Genomic DNA, 21,584 nt, shown 5'->3' on the forward strand with positions numbered 1-21,584 from the left:
TTAATGGGAAAAACACTGTTGGTAAACAGAAAAAGAGATCAGTGAAGTCCTTGGAGCCTGGTGTTCTCCAACAAAATCTGCCTTGTTCTGGGGGACGGATTGGGGTCCAATATAAAGACAGAAGGATAGTTGGGGAAGATGGTACCTGTGGGTTTTTTCCTGCTTTTAAATATTTAGCAGGGTTTTTTTTTTCTTGGTTTATTTTGCATTTTAAAAACACTTTTGTTTGCCCTAGTTGCCTTCCAACATTGGATGCTGGGGATCTGTAGCAAAACCTAGACTAAAGGAGGTCACATTTGGCTTGAAAGTCTCCTTTTTAGGTCTTTCTGGTGACAGGCTTTATGTTCAACTCAACAGCATTTCTGACTGTGGGTAGTGTAATGCAGATAGGGTCTGAATGCTGCAAGTGAGAAGCGAGAAAAGTTCTGGGGATGTTCTAGGCACCACTAGACAGAACTGTATTGATTTAGGAGGAAATCCCAAGGAGGAAATAGTTCTTGTCAGCTGATTACTTGAAATTATGGTTATGCTACTCTCACAGATGTCTGTAAATTAAACTGCCAACAGTTGGCATCTGCCACTGTCACAGTGCTATAGGTCATCCTTCCCGTAGAATTCAGTCTGATGTGAGTGACTTACCTGCCACACAAATAGCGAGGGAGCATTTGGGAGTCGGGAGGAAGGCAGATTGTGCTTGGGAGATGTGTAGGTAGCCCCAGCATGGAGAAGAGATTGGGGAGATAGCGTGGGACAGAGGGAAGCAGTGCCCAGCCCCCTGGCAAGCAGATACTGAAGGAGTAAAAGAGTCCCAGGCAAAAAGGGGCGCCCACAAATGATATTGTGACCTGAACTGTCACGTGCTAAATGTTTTCACGTGCTGGCGGTTCTTTTCGTGCTGCAATTCTGGACTTCCTTGATTTTTGTCTCCAAGTTGCTATCTTTCCTCCCTGAATTTATGTGGAGGTATTACCTACTAAAAGAGGGAGGGGGTCATGTTGGTTTTGGGGAGATTTTCCTACCTTATAACTTGCCAACAATGCAGCATCTGAGAAGTTTAAAGTGGAATTAGCTGACATTTTCCTTCTCTCCCAGGAATTCAGGAGTCTTTGAAGAACAGCCCATCTATATGGGCTGAAGGCAGTGAGCTTGCGGGTAATTGTTTCTGTCTGGAAACCTCTCTGCTGATCCCTAAAACCAGGAGGGAACGTTTGACGTTGCTTACAGTCAGTGGGGACTTTTTTTTTTTTTTTCTACTGCGTAGTTTCAGCTCAGAGCAACTGAAGATGGAGTGAAGAGCTTAATCAGGAAGATATGAAAAGATTTCTTTTTCTTTACTTTACAGAAAAGGCCACAGATGGCTCTCTGCAGAGCGAAGACTGGACACTTAACATGGAGATCTGTGACATTATCAACGAGACAGAAGAAGGGTATGTGCTGTTTCAGCAAACTTTGAAAGGTTCACGAACGCCACCTTCATCCAGTCATACTCAGCATGTGAGGAGGCGCAGTGAGTCTGGGGGCAGATGCTCATAGTTTGAATATGGGTTGCTTAGTTTTCCTGCTCCTTAGACATTTCAGAAAACTACTGTATGATGCAGCACTTTCTGTGGTCGGCCTCTGCTTGGGAGGGCTGGCATGAACGTGTAGTGTTGGAGAGTTTGTACTCCGGGGGTTCTTGTTTTCAGCAGGTGTATCTCTTTGCAGTGCTGCACCGCTATTAATTTCAGCCATTTGAACAGAGATCTGCTCTCATGTGTCTCCTTCCGCGTCCGAAAAGCTGTGCTGCCTGCAGTTTGCAGGAGAGCCGATCGCTGGTCTTACGCCCTGGGCCTTTTTCTGAGTGGTTGTCAATCTTTCCTGCTTGATCAACATCTTGCCTTTTCGGAGGCCTCGGGCATTGCTCTGGTCTTGACTTCTGTGGTACCTTGTCTCCTCGCCTAATTCTCCATGACCCTAGTTTGGTTGTAGTCGAGTAATCTGAAGGTAACACGCATGCTTCTGTCCAGCTGGAAATGGTCAGGGATTCCTTTTCCCACGGTATATGAGATGTGAAAAGTGTGTCTGAGCTGTCTTTTAAAAACAGTGTGTTTCTCCTTCAGTCCAAAGGATGCCATTCGAGCACTGAAGAAGAGGCTGAATGGAAACAAAAATTACAGAGAGGTCATGCTGGCGCTGACGGTGAGTGGGGGCAGGCTGGAATGCCTCAAAAGGGCAGAACCCTTTTCTTTTGTCATTTTCCTTTTCCTGGCAGTCTCTTGAGTGTACACACTATTTGCTTTAACAGTCACTGCTCTGCCCTTTTCTTCTCTCCAGTTGCCTCCTCGCTTCCTTGGGGAGAGTTGCTGGAAGCTTTGCATAGCGTTTTTCTGACTCAATTGATTTCTGCTTTTTTCGGGGCTCTTGTTCATCCCAAGTACTGACTGAGGAGAATTAAAGTAGCCCAAATGGGTCTGTGTACCCTTCGGGGCTTTCCCTTCTACTCTCATCTCCCTGTGTCCAGCTGTTCCTCCACTCCAAGACAACAGCTGTGGGCGTATCTGCAAGTGAGGATGATGAACTTGCTGTATTTTCAGCTTCATGAGTAGCTGATGCACAATTTCCCTTGTGAATGGATCTCTGTAGGAGACTTGAGTTAATTTATGCTGATCTAATTTCACTCAATAAAGCGTAAATTATATTCTGTGAATTTAGCCAGCACTGCTAAGGTGTGAGACAATTTGCCAGTGACCTTTCTTACTGATGACTTTAGGGGTTTCCTGGGTAATACAGCGCTCCTGAACGTGCGGTGCTGGGCAGGCTCTGCGCCTCAGCAGTCTGAGGAACGAGCAGCAGTAACTAGATCGAGTTATGGCTGCTGTGGGTAGGTGATCTGTATGATTCTTTGACACGGCTCTTGTTGCATCTCCCTGACGAAGCGTGACTGTACTTTCTGTCTTCTTGCCATTTCCTATCCTGGATTGTCATTTTGACAGATTACCAAAAACCAAACCGTGAGATTATCCATTGTACAGAAAAGAGCAAAATTAATCAGGAGTGGGTCTGTGTCATCATGGCTGATGAAAGTAGCTGAGGTAGGAGAGTAATTACAGACTCCTCGGGTACAGAGTCGCAGTGGTTATTAGGCATGGCTGTAAGGAGAAGCGACACGTTGGATTGATCTCCATGCTAATCATGTTCTTCAGAGAAAAACCAACAGCTGTTCTTCCATGGCAGTTGAATGGCAAGTGGAAGGTGCCTCTAGCTAGGTTGCAGGGGGAAAATGTGTCAAAGTATAACCTGTCAGAACATTCACAAGGGAGTGTTTTGAATGAGTGAAGATCATTCACCTGAATTCCCAACTCTAAAATATGGCTTATAGCTCAGAGCAACCGGCTCCAGCTGTGTTCCAGGTCCATAGAAAATGGTGGAGTGCCACAGCACGGTAATATCTCACTGTGACAGGATGTCCTCTGTCTTACCTGCTCTTGATGTAATGCTGTGTATTTACCTGTTCAGCTGCCCAGGTTGGAAAGTTCTGCTTTGAGGAGGAAGAAATTTTCTATTTCTTTACTTTAAGAACAGGCAAAGGTAGATCACAAAAGTGCCCAATATGTTAATGGTGGGTGAGGTACATCTAAATGTGTGTGTAGAGTGGAAGCTTTTTGGTAAAATGGGGGAAGAAAAGAAGAATTAAGAATATAAGTGTAGTTTCTCCTTTATCTTTTCTTCCTCTCATGAAAAGTTTTAAAATAATATTAAAAAAATAATAATAAAATCAGAAACAAACCACACAGGTGCTGTGTGTGTGATGAAGGCTTTGGTCCAACAATGAATGTGGGTTTTTTTTTTATGTGTGTGTAGGTGTTGGAGACCTGTGTGAAGAACTGTGGCCATCGCTTTCATGTCTTAGTGGCAAACCGTGACTTCATAGATGGTGTGCTCGTGAAAATCATCTCGCCCAAGAATAATCCTCCCACTATTGTACAAGACAAAGTACTAGCGCTGATTCAGGTACTCAGCTTGTCTCTGCTTCCATATGTTACTGCCTGAAATAAGGACTGTCTGCCTTAGTGCTACGCATCGCTAAACATGCTGTCATCATTAAAAATGTGGCGAGTTTTTTATATGTAAAAACAAACAATATATCCAGATTGGCAGGGAAGAGCAGACACACACGTGCATAGGTGTTTTATCCAGCGAGAAAGGTCTGGATTCTAGTTAGAGAGGTACCACTCTACTCTAAACCAAGAGGACTTAATAAAAGATAAAGGGATGGCTTTGCAATTTAACAGTCACATCTAGAAGCTGGAGACCTGCTTCTGTGATGGACTTGTCATCTGAGGCCAGGAAACTTTAGAAGATCATGCTTTCGCTGTCGGTGGCAGAACACTTCCCTTTCTGTTTCCCTGACTGTAAAATGGAGCAGTTTCCCTCCATTAGAAAGCGTTCTGAATTCCTTTTAAAGATGGTTAGAGAAAAGTAAATGACCATATAGAAGTTAAAACGGTTTTGGCGTCTTTTCTCTGGTTATTGTGCAGTAAAAGCGCGCTGTCAGATCCTTGCCTGCAGTGGGGAAGTTCAGACAGAGGCCTGTCTGCCATTTCTCCTTCTGTGCAGCGTAACAATAAACAGCCATGTTAATTCTGCAAACCATTAGCAACACATGAGGAAACATTGGTGCCTGCCTGGAGGAAATCTGACAATTATAGGAAGCTTTATCACTAAGCTCCTACAGGCTATTGCGTACACCAGAGACTAAAAGACACTGCGTATTTAAAATGATATAAACCCGCTGCAGTGTTTCTGGTGGGAAGGCGCTCACAAACGCGCAGCATCGTTTTCCAGATGCGCTTCTGATTATTGTGGCAAGGCGTGCAGTTGAATTTCTGCTGGTTTATTTGTTGTTTGGATAAACAGGTAGAGCGTGACAATGTAAACAAGGGATTTCTGAATGGGAGAGAGGCTGGGCGGGGATTAGGTGGGCATTGCTTTGGGGTCTGTGAGGCTCCTTTGTGTCTGGTCTCTGATCTCAAGGCTTTTTAAAAAAAGTGGCACAAAATTGATGAAGTTCATTAAAAGCAATTCTTGTGCGTTTAACTGAGCCCTCGGGGGTCTGCCTGCTTTGGTGGGAGAGCTGCTGCATGCAGTGACCATAAATACTGTCCCGTGAAGAGAAACTGTCCGTGTTTCCGTACTGTTTGCTCTGCTACAGTATCTTAGAGAATGTTGCTTGTGCTGGGTCCTGGATTCCAGTGGATTCCCAGTCATCAAGGCAACTAAGATGGAAGTGTTTGTAACCTAACCAAAAAGCCTCAGTGTATTAAACAGAGCTTTTTCTGAGTAGACTTAGCGCAGTTGTGCTAAAAGCCTCGCTCTGGTTTAGAAAGTCTGAGAGCTATGCAAGTTGCCTGTGGGTGGGTTCTGTTGGTGTCTCTTTAGCTGGAGGTGGCAGGGGACTTTGTTTTCCAGATTGCCTGACGAGGCTGGAAAAGTGATTGCAGTCACTCATCTCAGGTGCCCCGTGGACACCAACACCCAAAATGTCCTGCGTGTCGTGACCGCTTTGCTCAGCTTAGACTTTGCTCTTTAGAGCTCCCTGCGCTTGGAGTTAACTCCATTCCAGAGGGCTGATCTCTTCTCAGCTCTGCTCCACTAACATTACATTTATCCCCTTCTGTAGGCTTTTTACAATTTGATATCAGGGAAATAATAAGAGAAATGAGAGGATTAATAGCACTTGGAAGCATGGTAAAAAGCTGTACAAACAGCATATGTCTTCAGCCATACGGCCCTTGTGCTCCTGGGCCTTTCCATAAGTAAGGGTAGATGAAGCTGCTGCCCAATTTCTTATCGACAGACTTGACTGGTTTGAGATGTTGGGCATCTCGTGTCTCACTTTCTCAATCTTCTTCCCAGTGTACGTGAATTGGGATGTATTACATGTGGCTTATCCTTCCTTCTTCACCTTGCTAAAATGCCTTGGAAATACCCCTTATTGCTGTGCCTCTGCTCAGAACTTGCATATCACCTCAGCGTTCATACCACCTTACTGCCCAGTACCTGAGCACTGGCATCAAAGATGAACCATGGGGAAACTTTCAGTGGTGTGGCAAATTCTTTTGAGGGCACATGTGCGAAAATTGTCTTGGGCTGATTGCTGATTTAGGGGCCAGATTTGCAATGGTATTTAATTAACCTGTTTGGGCACACCGAGGTGCCAAGAGGGATTTATACAGCAGCATCCTTAAGTGTCTACTCTAGATAGTCTGGCCCAAAGTCTTAGATCATCTGAATTCAGTCTCACCTCTGTCCTACGCTTGTTTGGACAATGGGCAAGTCTCCTAAGCTGTGCGTAGCTCCTGATCCGTAAAGCAGAGCTAATGTTACTGTTGCCTGGTTGAATTCTAAGCTGTCTGGGACAGGGATTGTCTTACAATGTGTGTAGACAGCACTTAGGACAACAGCACCCAGTCCTGCTTGTGACCCGAGGGACACACTAATGTAGATAATGCTTCCAGCTCAGGCGAAGGAGAATACAGATGAAAGTGTCTCCTTTCTCCAGGGGAGAGAGTTGCAGAAGAGAGAATATATTAGAAAGTTAGAGCGCAAATGATGTGAGTTCGCTGTCATTAGTGCCTACAACAAAACGTATAGGAAGCCAGTGAAACAGGGGATGCATTAATGCATCCTCCTGGACAAACAAGCCTCATTAAAAGTTGGAGGCAGCAGCGCGACATACTTTTGCCTGCAAGTTTCTTTTGAGTGATTATTAAATACAGCATCCCTTGCCTAACCTTTTTCACTCTTACTTGCGAATAGAGCTGAAGTGAGGAACACCACTACGTAGAAGCACCGTTCAGATGACTTCTTTTGTAAATTGAAAATGCAGAGAAAGTGCAAGGGTAGAGTTACTTGGACAGTCAATACCTCCGTCAGAATTAGGGACGGTTTGGAAGGTCAGTTCCAAGGAAACAGAATGGCTCTTTGCAATTGGAGCTGTTTTCTCTGGCTCAAATAGGGCTGTTTGGACTTGCACTGCATCAGAACAGTTGATGCAGTTAATTTACTCTTGACAAAGCTGAGAAGCAAACTCAGAATTGTTAGCTTGGAACTGATAATGGATTGTCTCCTGGGCGCGTAGGGTAGGAAATGCTCTTTCTTAGAACTGAACAGAACAGGAGCGTAAGTTAAATATTAATATTATTTCTTATCTTGCTTTGCTGTCTTTGATTTCTCTCCTCTCAAATATAAAAAGTGATTAAAAAGAGCTTTTAAAGTAAAAATAGTCAAAGAACTAGTGTAAAAGTGATGACTAAATGAATTAAGTTCAGAGCCCACACACGCGTCTCGCAGCAGTTCTGGATCCAGCACACTGATACTCTGCCTCATGTATGTGGGGGTTTGTGGAATGCTTCGTTTTTAATTGAGTCATAATATTTCAATTTTTCCTTCCTCTAAATTTTTAATACTTGGCTAATTTCCAGTGAAAGGGGTAGAGGCTTTCAAGATGTTATGCTCCTAGCAGCTTCATGAGTAGAGAAGGCTGGCTAATGAAGAGAAACACTTAGTATTCCCGCTGAAGAAAAAGCTCAGATGTGAATTGCAGTCTCTGTAGACACCAGAGAATTCATGCGGGAGACACATTATCAGTGTTCTGGCTATGGGAAGTTCTCCCTTTAAACTTATTCTTTCTGCCACACCGGGGTGTCTTAAGTGTTGGATATGGTCCGTAAGAACTCAGGCTTCATTAGTTCTCCTGCTCGTGGGACCTCGTGTTTCACAACGTAAGAACCTCAGAAACCACCTTTTTTTTTAATTTAAATTTGATCCAAATAAACTGCTGACGAAAACTTGACAGCTGTGTGTTTTCTTTGGCGACGAGTGAGGATGTTTCACAGAGTAAATTGAGATTACCTCAGATTATTGTGTGACTTGATGAATTTTGCTTAGATCAATTTAATCTTTCACGCAGACTTTTTCTGGTGGGTCAGTGGCCATCGAATATGCCAGAAAAGATCAGCATGCCATCACCGCCAAGTAGAGGAGAACGGAAGAGGCTTTCATCTGCATTTACAGATTTTGATGATGTCAGGGGCTAGACATAGCTACTGTGCACTGGGTTCCTGTCTGATATTTGAATAAAATGCGTACGTGACTGTCTTAGTCATACTTGCAGAATCTTTTAGACCAGGTCTAATGATTACAGCTTCCCTTTGAAGCCGAAATACATGAAAGCTTTTGTAGTCAGTATCTCCCAGGGTCGGGGTAGAGCTGGAACTTTGTTTGGAGGGTTTATGGATAATCCCTTCTGTTTTCCAGGCTTGGGCTGATGCCTTTCGAAGTAGCCCTGATTTAACTGGAGTAGTACATATTTATGAAGAACTCAAGAGGAAAGGCATAGAGTTTCCCATGGCAGATCTCGATGCTCTGTCTCCAATACACACACCACAGAGGGTAAGCTGCAGCATTGAGGTTCCAGGGGTATTTTCCCAAAATGTCGAAATAGTTGGATAACTGCTGCTCTTTCTCCTCCTGTTTCTCTGAATTTGGCTTATTTTCTCAGTCCTGGAAGGGCTTTTTTTGATAATGAAAGGGCATGTAGGAGAAGCATAATACAGCTGCATTTGACAGGCTGATAAGCTAATGGTATCTCCTCCCTTGAGTCAAACATCAGAGAGGAGAAATGAGTTTGGAGGAGGTTTGTACGCTTGTCTTGTACCACAGAACCACCAGACAAATGCAACGAATTCATTCAAAGGGCGTCCAGCAGGATATATGATGGAGAGTTACTTCCTTTGCCCAAAAGTAAGATTGTTTCTGTTGGTGATAAGGTGTACGGAGGCTGAATCTCTCCCTGATCTCATGTTAATGTGAGATCTTTACACCTCTGAAAAGTTAGTCTGGAAAGCTGACAGAACTGCTGCTAGGGCGTACCTTAATGATCACAGGTGTTCTGATTATTCCCTCTGAAAACTGAAGTTAATGAATCTTTGAAGTGGTAAATGCAAGTGATCAAGGACTGAAAGATTACAATTCTGGTGTCAAGACTAATTAAATGCAGTAGCTATGTATCGCATCGTTGTTTGTAAGCCTGCAACTTAATTCCTAGTTTAAAATAATTTACAATGATTTATCTTTGGCTCTTCTTTTGTTTTGCTTCTCACCTTTCTCGTAAAGGTGAATTGACTGAAATGCATATGGGTTGCGTCAAAAGGTGTGGGCCTGCATTTTTGTTGCAGCTGTCTGCTTATGGCTGGTCTGCCAGGCCGTTCTCCAAACTGCACTGACCTTTTCCACAAGGTGCAATGATGTTCTATATTTGAACGTATTTGGCCTGAGGTTGCTGACAAAGCAAGTGCTGTCACAATCCAGCTTTTGAACTCCTGTCTTTCTGATGTGGCAGAGCGTTCCTGAAGTTGATCCTGCAGCAAATATGCACAATTCACAGTCTCAGCAAAGGATGAGCACCGGTTCTTATTCTTCATCTTCTCCAACGGCGTATTCTGCTCCTCAGGCCCCAGCTCTGAATGTGACCGGTCCCATCACTGCTAATTCTGAACAGGTATTGGGATGATGATTCTTTCGAGCGAGACTCTTTCAGCAGGTCAAATTAGAAACCAATTTGCAGAGGAACTTTCGTTTTTAACGCTTTTTACTTTGATTGCCTCCTAGGTCTGGTTCTACTTAATAATCTTTCCTCCTATTATGCTGTAGAATCTAGGCTTTCGACTTGTGTGCGTGGCCTCCTAATGGCAGCAGTTAAGAAGCCTCACAATCCGATATCCCAGTCCACTCCGCGGTTGTGCAGCTGGTTGGCAGTTACTCTCATTAGCCCGCCTCCTTTAATGTCTTGCAGATGCAGGAAGTCTAACGGGGAGTTAAGTCTGCATCCATAAGACCCTTGCAAATGCCCTCATAGAGGTGGTTCTTTTCTCTCTGCCAAAAGAATAACTTCAGAGCCAAAGAACCTGCTCAAAATGTGTACACCTTTCCCCACGCTTCAGTGAGGCATGCAAGGTGTACTGCGGCCGAGGTCTGGTTTTAGCTGCTGGTTTCAGTTGCTCCCCTTCCGTACAAGCATAGCACGTCTGGGTTTGTGATGGTAGTGAGTGGTTCTACAAAGTTCCTCTCTCTTTCTGTTGCTTCTCTAAAATTCTCTCTGGGTAAACTTTTTATCTTTACTTTTTTTTTTTTTCCCCCCTGCTAGAATGTCTGGAGCCTCAGATACCAAGTCAGGCAGAATCAGAGGTATCACAGAGTCAGTTCTTGAAAATGATCTGCTTAAACCAAAAGATTATGCAGTATTTTGCTGTCTTTTTACCCCAATGTAGATTGCCCGGCTGCGCAGCGAACTGGACATTGTCCGGGGGAATACAAAAGTGATGTCTGAAATGCTGACAGAAATGGTGCCTGGACAGGAGGATTCCTCAGACCTCGAGTTACTCCAGGTAACAGTTTCCTAGCAAATATGACTCTGATCCTTTCTGTGCTTGAGTTTCTGTGGTTTGTCTTGCAGTTCTCGTCACTGCCTTGGTTTGCTGGGTTTATGTAATGAATGTGGGCTGTGCTTGACACTGCTTAGTCTCATCACTTGATGTTCTTCATTTGTTTAAAGCTTCCAGTGACTAGGATTTCTTGACTTCCCTTAAAACTTATTCCAGTGCTTTCTTCTCCATGTAGCTAGAAATTTTTCCCAGTGTTCGGTATAAAGTCTCCTTTACCACAAAGCACCTTAGAATTGCCATAGGATCTGTGTAAACCATGAGCATGTCTGCTTCTTTTACATCCTCCATCATCACTCATACGGTGTCAAAACATTCCTAGTGACTGCAGGAAAAAAACCACTCCATGTTTCCCACTGGACTAAATATTGCCAAGGGTCTGTGGATTCTCTTGCCACTTGAAATCTTACATATGAACTAACTGTCTTTCCAGCAGATGTGCTGTAGCTTCTCCTGAAGGTAAGGTCTTAAGGCAGGTGCTGAGGTGAAGTTTCATCCTGTCTGAAGGGTTGCACTGGGTAATCAGAAGGTGTTTCCTTGCCGGAAAGTCTCAGTCCAGTGCAGCATTATCTCCAGAGGGAAAACGGTTGAAGTTGAGCTCCTGCCTCGGGTTTCATACCTGTTGCCCTAGGCCAGTGGTAGCAGGGTGGCCTTTTGGCTGAGGAAAGTAATAAAATACTGCGTGCAACACAGATGAGGACTAGTGTGATCTAGCATTCCAGCTGCTGCCCTTAACGTGGTATTTGCCTTTCCATAGCTTCAGAAATAGGCTTCTGTTTTGCTCCTCCAGCGGGAAGGATGGGCTCCAACAGCAGTGTATTTGGAGGAAGGCAGGGAATTGCTCTCTGTGATCCATCAGAGTTTGAAATCCATCCAAAAACTGGTCTCTCCCATGCAGTGGTATTGTGTGTTTGTCTCGGAGCCATCATGGCAGCTGATGAGAGGCTTTGCAATAAAGAGCCTTTCAGTTACTGCCCATTTGGGTCAGCCTGCTCAAAACAAAAGAAGCTTCCAGGAAACCACGGCAGACCAAACCAGCATAGAACAGTTTGCTTACGTTCAGAAACAACTACCAACATCTTGACAGCGTAACCTTACAGCATAGCTTTAAGGTGAAAGAACTTGATCGTGAAATGGAGTGACAGCAACGATTCCTTATTCCAACTGGTCCCCTCCTTTGACTGATGCATCCTAAATCTGAATCACAGAGCTGGGGAGAACCCGGTTTTGATCACAAAGGACGGTTAGTCTTTTGAAAGCTGCGAGCCGGGTGCTGCACGCAAGGACTCCTTGCTTTGAGGTTTATATAGCCCTCCTCCTTAAATAATTCCTGACATTTTCTCCAACAATCAAATGTAAACAGCTTGCTAGAGAGCCAGCTCTGAGCAGAATAGATAGGTACTGTCAGCCCTCTCGGAAAGGCAGCAAACAAACCTCTGAAATGTCACAATCTGCTTCTAAAGTGATGGGATCAAAACTGACATTGGAGAACACATTCCTCAAGCTGTTAAGGCAGCTGGATTGCACTAGGTGAAATTTATCCAGAGCTTAGGATGTCAGCCCAAGCAAGGAAAACAAACACATTTTTGCTTTCATCCCGAAGGTTGTGTACCAACAAGTCATCCTTGTTTAGTGCTGAATTTTTGCTGTGAAGTGGAGCTGGGGGGCGGGTAGAAGATGACAGAGGGACATGCTTTAGTTGAAATGTCAGTGCTTATTGAAGTAAAACCGTGGGCCTAATCAGTGGCGCCGTGCCATATGTCACATTTCTCCTTGTCGCTGCTCCTCAACCGACCGGTTTTGACCTTTGGTCTTGAGGCCTTTCAGGAGTAAAGAATTCTGCTAAGTAATTGGCGGTGGAAGAGGTGTCCTGGAAGCATGGGAACTCCTGGTTTAGGCAAACTCAAATCTAGATTTCTTGGCGTGAGACGTCTGAAATAAATGCCCTTACTCTATATTCTTTAACATTTTCTTCTGAAGCTCCCCACTGCCTTTTTGCAGTCTGTTGTCTGTGGGCTTGCTCAGTTAAGGGGAACGTGGATAGTCGAAGGGTGTATCGTGCAGCACTGAAGTGTGTGCAGTGCTCATCGTTGCATGCTCCTGCTCCTTGTTTTGTGTTGACCCTCATGTTCTCAGTAGGTGGTGACTTCTGCATCCCCAGCACTTCTCTTCCTAGCTCACAATTAGCTACTTGTGGTAGCCCTGATGAACTTCTCCCCCCCAACTTGTCTCACCATGTGTATCTTTTAGTTTTTAAGGATGATACTGCCAAAAAGAGCAGATTGAATTTTCCTTGAAAGCTCTCTTCTGGAAAGCTGTTGTATTAACATGTTTTATTCTTAAAACAGATCACTGAAATACAGATATTTATTTTCTGAAGTGCTCAGGGTTAAAGAAGAATCAGGATGTTGAATTGTAAATAGGCTCTCAAGGTTTTATGCCATCGTCTCTTGAAGGGCATGTTTGATTAGATGTGCTTTTGGGTGACATTTAATCATGCAAAGATAGACTTCTCGTAGTGTTTCTCAGCTGGGGGATATGTTTGGCTGTGAACAGAGCTCAACTAAATCTCCTTATTGGTAGCTGCTTATCAGAATGTGTGTGCACAATGCATTCTTCCTAGGAACTGAACCGAACCTGTAGAGCTATGCAGCAGAGAATTGTGGAGCTTATCTCACGAGTGTCCAATGAAGAAGTCACGGAGGAACTGCTGCATGTGAATGATGATTTAAATAACGTCTTCCTCAGATATGAAAGGTGGGGCACCTTTTCCATCAACTATTTGCATTCGTTTTGGGGTTTCACTTAATTGTAAAATAGGTCAGTTGACAAGAGTTGGCCATCTGGGCCAACGCTCCAACACAAGAATATGCAGAGAACCAAGCCACAGAAAGCCTTCACAAAGTCTTTCTGTGCTCTTTTATGGTAACATTCCTGTGTCTGTTGTTTCCTTTAATACTATGATTTACTTTTTTTGTCCTAGCCGTTGAATTTTTGTGGGGCCTACCCATAAAACGCAGGGCAAAACGCTCTGAACTAGCAGAGACGTGAGTCTGCAAGTCCCTGTCGTGTGGTGCTGTACAGATGTAGGGACTTGGGACCAAAAATAGCACAGCCACGGTCGCTAGTTCTGCTCGCTAGCTTGGGATGCTTCCTGGCGTAGGGAGGCTCCCGTGAGCTCTCTGTGTCTTCTGATCTCTGAGCTTTCGAGGGCCGGTACTGGTGCAAGAGGAGCTGTTGGAGGTGGGCGTGACCTTCATGCACGTAAGGGATTTGTTTTTAAGTAACACTTAAAATCTTGAAAAAAGCCTGTCTTGCACAGAGCTGAGGTTTTGAAGAGCTGGTCTGCAGGAATCATCCCCAGGGGTGGGACCTGGGTCATGGGACTTTCGACATGTTAGACAAAGGCGCTGTCAGTCACATCTGCTGCAGTAGGTGACACGTGATACAGCAATCTTGGGAAAGTTTAATCTTCCCCTTAATGACAGGCCTGGGGAGTGAGGCACTAAAGAGTACCCTTTGTTCCTTGCTCTTAGCACAGGGCTTTGTTTCTCCAGCCTTTAAAAATAAATTAGGCTCTAGATCTGTGAATCTGTGCTGTCACAGCAGAGGCTGGGAAGAAGACTCAGTGGCCTCGATTTTATCTTTGATTTAATCATTCAGAGGAGATCAGGGCAAACTTTGAAACAAATGCTTTCTTTTCATGTGAAATGGTACGTGTTTCCTGCACGAGCATGATTTTACAAGCGGCAGAGTGTCATTGTCACTAAGGCTTAGTCTGGTCACCCTTAATATTTTTTCTGTTTTCCTCCATCTGCGACTGCTGACTGGGGCTAATGTATTTGTAGTCATTAGCCACTGAAAGGTGAGCTGAGTGATGATAGCAAGCTGCTTGTGGTAGAAAAGCCGCACTGGTCTGAGCGTCTCAATAAATTCCAGTTCCTCCTCTGCTATTCCAAAAGCTCCACGTTCCTCACGCTGATTTCTAGTATGGGTGCTGAGCTCGGTTGGTGACTCAAGCAGGAGCTCTGGCCTCTGCTGCGAAGCTTTGGACGCAAACGAACGTGTGGTTCATAAGCCTTTTGGTGAGAAGTACGAGGTGGGAGGTGTCTTAGGTTTCCAGCTAAGGGAGCTGGATTTCCAGTAATAGTAGACACCCACAGTTGCCTAAAATTGAAATTTGGGCCTGAATTTGGGTTTGCTGCCTTTTAAGTCTGTATTTTCCTCTGTCACATTAAGAGAACTTTTTAGTTTGCTTGAGATTCCCTGTTATGTTTTGTCCATCTGGGAGAAAACCCACAGGCTTATATGACTGTTGTGGGTTTTTTACTGAAAAGAGGGGTGACATGTGAAACTCCTTTTAAATGAGGAAAAATTGAAACCTCAGAGAAATCACAGTACTTTTCCTGGTAAGGAAGGAGATCGGACTAGCCTCAGACAGGCCTTGGGAGGAGGTCGTTCCCCCTGCGTTTTTGAGTTCCTGAAAGCTGGGTATAGGTTTGTGGCCCCAGATATACAGCTGGATGGGGAAGGAGTAGAGAAGAGACCAGATCTTGACTAGCCAGACTTTTTCCCCTGAAAAGTATGAGGATTTTTATCCAACATCATTATTTTTCATTCTTGGAAAGTACCAACCTATTTGAACATAGGCTCTGGTGATCTTTGAGCTGACCTAGAATGTTTTAAGAAATGAATCTGCTGATGATTGTTTCTCTTGCCTGGGTAGGGCTGCGCTAGCATGCACATGGCTTCTAATTTACACGTCTGGCAGCAAGAGGGAGCTGTTAAATGGGAGTAAGACTTGCTGCGGTGCTCAGCTTATTTAGCTGGGAGCATCGATCTCGCTGCAGTTCCTCCTGTCCCTTGGCTAACAGAATAGTCCATCATGAAGCACTTAATGGATGGAAAAAACCTCCACAACAACCAAACAAACACCAAAAAAGCCCAGAGACAAATGCTACAGTGTTTTTCAAGCATGTGTGTGCTGCAAGATCAGATTAGTCGACTTAATATCCACATTTGCCAGGAATGCAACTTCTGCAACTATCCTGCCTTTGCCCTGGCTTGGAGTTAAAGCTTTCAGGGTTCCCTGTTGAACCAATGAAAGCAAAGTTCGTTGGCAAGTGGGTTGTGGCTTTGTTATAAACTCCTGTTTTTCATTGTTTACTGGTGGCTTTGATAGTCCATGTTGGATTTTTGGGTTTTTTTCTAAACAGATTTGAACGATACAGATCGGGACGTTCGACACAAAACGCCAGCAATGGAGTAAGTACCTAATCCATTCATTCTATCAGCAGCTACACCATACTAGCTGTAGTAATATCACTAATTTCAGGTCTTTTACCTGTCCAGCCCTGTGTCCTCCTGGTAGTGGCTAATTGTGGGTACCAGGACAAGAGTGTAAGAATGCGGCAAAGCGCAAGTGACGACTTTTAGCTCAGGAAGACGCTGCACAAAACATCTCTGTGTTTACAATCCTTGATGGATTTTCTTTCCTCTATTAACTTTGTTGATTGCTTTTGAGTCCATGTGGACTTTAGGCATTCACAATGTCCTTAAGCAGTGAGTTCCACAGTTTCACTATGCATTTTTATGTATTTATGTGGGTATTTATATATAATAATATTCTGTTTACATTTGATCGTCACTTAATGATTTTTATTTGCTCTACCTAATTCTTCTTCACTGTGTCTTATAATACTGTTGTTCAGGTTAACTTTCATCATGCCACTCATAATTTTAGGAACCTCTCTCATCTCCTTGTTTAGCAGCCACTTTCCAAGTTGAAGACTTAAATTTCTAATTATTCTTTCAATTAAAACAATTTTGTAGCTGTTTTATAGCGTTGAGGATCTGAGTTCATGTTGAATTCATATGTGGCACTATTACATTTTCTATTCTGCATTCTTCTAACCGTTTCCTCTGTTTACTGTGCCTGTTTGACTGCCACTTCTACAGCAGTGTGATGCAAACCAGCCCAGGCTCTGCACTGTAACTTCAATCACAACAAAGAAATTTTATTTCTGAAAACCATTTATACCTACGTGGAAGATGGTAGCAAATTAATTTTGGCTTAGATCTGATGTTGGTCCAGCGCTAAAAGAGGTTGAGAACAAAGACACATCAGCTAAACATGAAGAGATGTAGGTGACCTCCAGGAGAGTTTCCTGCTGTGCTGAGCAGTCAAACTGAGGTTTTTTTGGTGGCTGACCCTTTTTATTCTGCGCTCATCCCCATAGTATCTGAGAGACTGGTCCATTTGGTGGTGTGCAAGACAGATCTTTTTAGGAAGCGCCGGTTATTTTTTGGTGTTTCTGCAAGAAGAAATCTCTGTTGTGGGTAACTTGCTGTCTGTCTTGTGTCCCAACAGGTGCTGAATGAAGTGACAGAAGATAACTTAATAGATTTGGGTCCTGGCTCTCCAGCTGTAGTGAGCCCAATGGTCGGAAACTCAGCACCTCCGTCTTCGCTTTCTTCTCAGCTTGCAGGGCTTGGTGAGTGCCTGATGTCAATAGTGCCCATGAACAGGAGGCTGCAGCGCGTGGACTTTTCACACCTAACCAGTCTGTGGGTCTCAAACAGCACGCGGGGGCTGCTGGGCAATCCAGGGGTGTGACTGTGGGAGCAAGTCTGAGCGGTTGCTGAGGTCCCCGTGACGGACCTGAGCACCCAGTACAAGCCTGTATCGCAGCGGGCTGTTGGGATTTACGAGGAGCCATTTTTTCACTGGTGGGTCAGGGAGTTTCTGCTCCGCTTGGCTCTCTACTATCTGCTTGATGTTGCCATGTGGCCTTCAGAAGGTTTGGGTATTGTGGCTTGCAGGGTTAGGAGGGCTTTCCCACTCCCCTGCGCTGTAGCAGTCTAATTGGGAACCAGCCTGGCGCAAAGGGAGGGATTTATTAACCAAAGGGTAGACTGAAGGAAAGGATGCAGGTTCTTGTTCACGGTAAAACTTGTGCTACTACTTTTATTTCTGCTTAGGTATAGCTCTCCATGAAATCTGGTGAATGTTCTTGATTCCTCTGCTACAAATAATATTTGAAATCTTTGGATGAAAGGTTTTATGAAACTGTTAGGTGTTTTACATTAAATCAAACCAAAGATTGCTGGATAGAATCACTTGATTTGACTGAAGGTTCTCCACCTCCTCCAGCGCTGTGCCAACATCCTATCACTCGATTTGAAACTGTTGGTTCCACAGCCAGTGGCAGAGAGACCACATAGTGGAGAAGACTAGTATCCATGCCCGAAATTTTGGACCCTGTTAGTGAATAGTAAATATCTCGGGATGAGGTTGGCAGCGGGTGCACACCAGTTCCCAAACGCTGGCTTCTCGATGAGGAGTACTTACGGTGTGGTGCTTCCAGGGAGGATTAAGACAATCTCAACATTTGTCTTTTAAGATATGCATGGTTCGCAGCCTCCAGCCTCTTCTGGGGCAGAACTGTGCTCAGTGCTGCTGCTCTTAACTAGATGATACCTATAGCTGTTGTGCATTGTTCATGACTTCCTCTGGAACCTACCTAGTCGCGGTGAGGTGCTTACATATGGTTTGCTATCTCACTGGTTTGCTTTTTTTGCCTCTGGTTGCAGACTTGGGCACAAACAGCGTCAGTGGCACACTGAGCTCTCTACAGCACTGTAATCCTCGTGATGACTTCGACATGTTTGCACAGACCAGAGGCAGTTCCTTGGCTGAGCAGCGAAAGAAGTACGTTGGAGTTTGTCTTTAGGCACTGTTTGAGTCACGGCATTGCTGTTTTCGAAGGGCATAAATCTGAAACTTCTTGATTTCATTCCAGACCGAAAAAGTAGTTTTGGTGGATGTTTTTGCGCTTTTAATCCAATCCCCATCCTGTTGGTCATTATTAGTATGAGCAAGTGGAGAAGTTCCTGCTGTTGGGCAGAGCAGGCTGGCTGAGTAATGTTATTTGACTGTCTTAGTTAATGAGCTCACTGGAAACTTGGACATGAACGTGCCTTTGCTTCTGCAGATGCTTCCTCTTACAAAGGCTTGTCATCCCATCCACCCGGCCAGTGCTTGAGATAGAGGAGCATAAGGGTCCTTCACCTGAAGGTCATGGATATGCTTTGGTGACTGAATTACTGTCATCAAGGGCTTGGAAACACAATTACCATCCAGTCAAACTCTCCCTTTGGCCCAGCAGTCAGACTCGCGCAGGCTGTCAAGGCGGTGTAGCTTGCCCGGCTGCCATGCTATCCCTAATTTGTTTATATGCATAGGGCTTGCAGCTCTAGAGCTGCAAATCTGGCACTTTCAAGGACATTTAACAGGTCAAATTATTTTAATGTAAAATAAATCTATGCACTTACTAAGAAATCCTTTGATCCCTGTCAAGTGAGATTCAGTAAGATTCAGTAAAAGACACACTCAGGTATTTTTCTTTCATACAGTATTTTTTTGCCTCCTCCTAGTTTCAGATTCTAGAGGATGTAGTGGCTACCAGCAGTCAGAACATCATCAATATCTTGTCACAAACTGAGAAATGTTGTTAAATAGTTTAGCTGAGACCTTAGCAGATTATCAAGAACTTACCAGCTCTGGAAAACTTGAGCCAACAGATTTATTTAGATCTTTTATTTGCAGTTATCGATACAGCGATTGGTACTGCCTCAGCTGTAGTATCGGTGTTGAGAAGACGTGCTCTATTGTAGAGGCGTATGTTACCACTGGATATTTCGGGCTGAGAGCCTTAATGTACAGTCAGAAAGGAGATGCATTGCAGAGAGATCTAATGGAGGTCCCTCTGTCTCTTGTGCTAAATGAAGCACGAAACTAGTCTTCCCACACTGCACCTCTGTCTCCTTCGGCGAGCTAATGGAACAAGGAGCACATATGAGCCCATGATTCCACAAGGGAGGATTGGTCTGTCTCCCTTGGATTGTACGCTGAATAAATGGAGCGGCAGCGAGGCAGGAAAGATGTGTGTGTGCCTTGCCAGGGTGTGTAGGTGAGAGCCTCTGGGTGCTGTGCTCAGAGCCGGGGAGCAGCCAGCACGCTGGAGGAGAAAGCGCTCCTTCTGCTCAGACATGCAGCTCCTCCCAGGGGCTGATTTACGGGCAGGTGTTGGCGGCTGCTTCAGCTCATGGTTCACCACCGTGCTCTGAGAAACGGTGCTGTTGCCTCTGTCACCTGACTGCTACACGTCCCTTTTGCATAGCAATTTAAGAAACTTCTTAAAAATCCATCCTCTGTAAACAGTGCATTTCTTTGCATGCTTCGCTGTAGTTGCTTTGTTCCGTTTCATCTGTCTTTTGAGTCACCCTCTGCCTCCCCCCAGGCACACATCAAGGTCAGGCTTCCAAATGTCATCTTTAAAGCTTTGCAAAACGTAGTCTGTAATCAGGGTTTCACAGTCCCCTGGCTGGCTCTTGGGCACGCTTACGGTGCCGTGTAACCTATTTGCCTACCTATCATAACGCCAGTCGCCCTTTTTTTGCTTCCCCATGCTTACTGAAACTGACGGATGGTCTTTATACAGAGCACACTCCTCTTCTTGGAATACACTTAGTACGTGGGGTGTCTTGTTAAGAAAAAGAATGTGCTTTCTGATTTCCAGGGGAGTGAATCAGAGTAGCAAGTGTGGGGTGACGGCTGGACTTCCTCCTAGTTCTGTGGTTTGTTCCTTTCTTTCAGCGTGACGTATGAGGATCCACAGGCTGTCAAGGGACTGGCGTCTGCCCTGGATGTACGAAAACAGAACACAGGAGGGGTAGGTCATTGCTCTGCGTTTTGTTATCGGAAGCCGTGCGTGGAATCCAAGCTGTAGGCAGCTGCTTTGAGTGAGACTTCTCATTCGGTATTCCAGCAACGTGCTCGTGCTGGCTATTTCGAAATTGATATCTGGGAGCAAGTACGTGCGCAGTAATGATCTCTAAAGAGCTGCTACTTAGCACACTAGCCTAAAAGACTTCAAAACCATAGTGGGTAAATTCTCCTGTGTTCTTGCAGCTTGCCTGGGGGCTCCAGCTCTTTAGGTGAAATCACTGCTGAAAAGATTAAGTGGGGAGCATCTCGTGAACAGTGGTGTGCACTGGTTTGGTTTGCTTTTGCTTACGGAGGTTGATGCAGCCTTAATCTGCTGGACTTTGCTCTAAGTGCATGCATACCCGAGTGAGTTACAGGGAGAGAAGTTGTGTAGACTTTTAGTGCTTCACATGCCTTGCCATAACTGCCCTTCCCTGCGGTCTGGTCCCCCTGTCCCAGGGCAGGCTGCCGCTATCTGGTGTGGGCAGAAGAGGCCCCTGTGCTGTCACCTCGCAGCAGCTGGTGCTAGAAACGGGCTTGAGAGCCAGCTTTGTCTGCACACCTTGATGAAGGCAGAAGCGAAAAGAGCTTTCTCTCAACCCGTTTCTACCACCCTGCTTTTTAAAACTGTCCTGCTCTTTCGTACTCAGCCGTGTGTGAGGTTTTTTTAGATGACAGAGCGAGTTCAGAGCCTTTTCCTGGTCTAATTTTGGGTCTGTGCTGGCCACTAGGGAGCATGGCAGAGCCAGTGCAGCATGCACACGCCTCCCTCCATGGAGAATTGCCCTCCCCATGCCTTGGCTGATCCCGCCCTGGTTCTTTCATAAGTGGAAATAGGAGTGCTCGGGGCAGCTGGCATGCCTGGCAGCTTGTGCTCTGAGCCAGGGAGAATTTGCCTTTGGAGCCAGCTGGGGTCAGATCACAGCTGCCTGCCTGCCTGCTTCGGCGGTAGTTCAGTGGTAGCAGGGCTTCAGCAAGGATTTCTTACGGAGCATCCCCCTGCCCCACAAATATATCTGCTTGTTTCTGTCCCTGGCCTTCTTCAAAAAGGGTAATTTATAACCCAGGCCAGCCCCATGGCCAGCTTCAAGCTCTGCCCCGCGAAAACTCGTAACAGCAGCACTGAGGGAAAAGGCGGGAGCGTGGGGAGGCAGGGGCAGAAGTACATTCAGGGGGGCGAGAGAGGAATTCCTGAAGCCGGTGTGGCAACCCAAGCCCCCAGTATCACTGACCTGTGTTATTGGCAGGACCTGGGAAAGGACTTGGAGGTTCTGCTCTTTGTTCCCGGCTAACCAAATGCAAGGGGCTTGTGTTTAGCTACTGGTCAAGGGGGC

General features: G+C 45.1%; 1 protein-coding gene across 6 annotated transcripts in view; it reads left to right on the top strand.

The window, feature by feature from the left end:
* The window catches only part of TOM1L2 (target of myb1 like 2 membrane trafficking protein), a 53,839-nt gene that overhangs the window by 19,066 nt on the left and 13,189 nt on the right, over nucleotides 1–21,584 (top strand). For 2 of the 6 annotated variants that reach the window (XM_086473299.1, XM_086473300.1), the window contains exons 2-12: nucleotides 1,343–1,427; nucleotides 2,100–2,178; nucleotides 3,841–3,990; nucleotides 8,299–8,433; nucleotides 9,383–9,541; nucleotides 10,311–10,427; nucleotides 13,105–13,238; nucleotides 15,698–15,746; nucleotides 16,852–16,975; nucleotides 18,075–18,192; nucleotides 20,140–20,215. In XM_086473299.1, the coding sequence (XP_086329425.1) occupies nucleotides 1,343–1,427; nucleotides 2,100–2,178; nucleotides 3,841–3,990; nucleotides 8,299–8,433; nucleotides 9,383–9,541; nucleotides 10,311–10,427; nucleotides 13,105–13,238; nucleotides 15,698–15,746; nucleotides 16,852–16,975; nucleotides 18,075–18,192; nucleotides 20,140–20,215 (1,226 nt within the window). Of the gene's footprint in view, nucleotides 1–1,342; nucleotides 1,428–2,099; nucleotides 2,179–3,840; nucleotides 3,991–8,298; nucleotides 8,434–9,382; nucleotides 9,542–10,310; nucleotides 10,428–13,104; nucleotides 13,239–15,697; nucleotides 15,747–16,851; nucleotides 16,976–18,074; nucleotides 18,193–20,139; nucleotides 20,216–21,584 lie in introns of those variants that run through there. The other 4 variants (XM_086473303.1, XM_086473302.1, XM_086473301.1 and 1 more) reach the window with 4 other exon arrangements.

Source organism: Leptosomus discolor, chromosome 14 (genome assembly GCF_034619465.1).
Source record: "Leptosomus discolor isolate bLepDis1 chromosome 14, bLepDis1.hap2, whole genome shotgun sequence".
Lineage (NCBI taxonomy): Eukaryota > Metazoa > Chordata > Aves > Leptosomiformes > Leptosomidae > Leptosomus > Leptosomus discolor.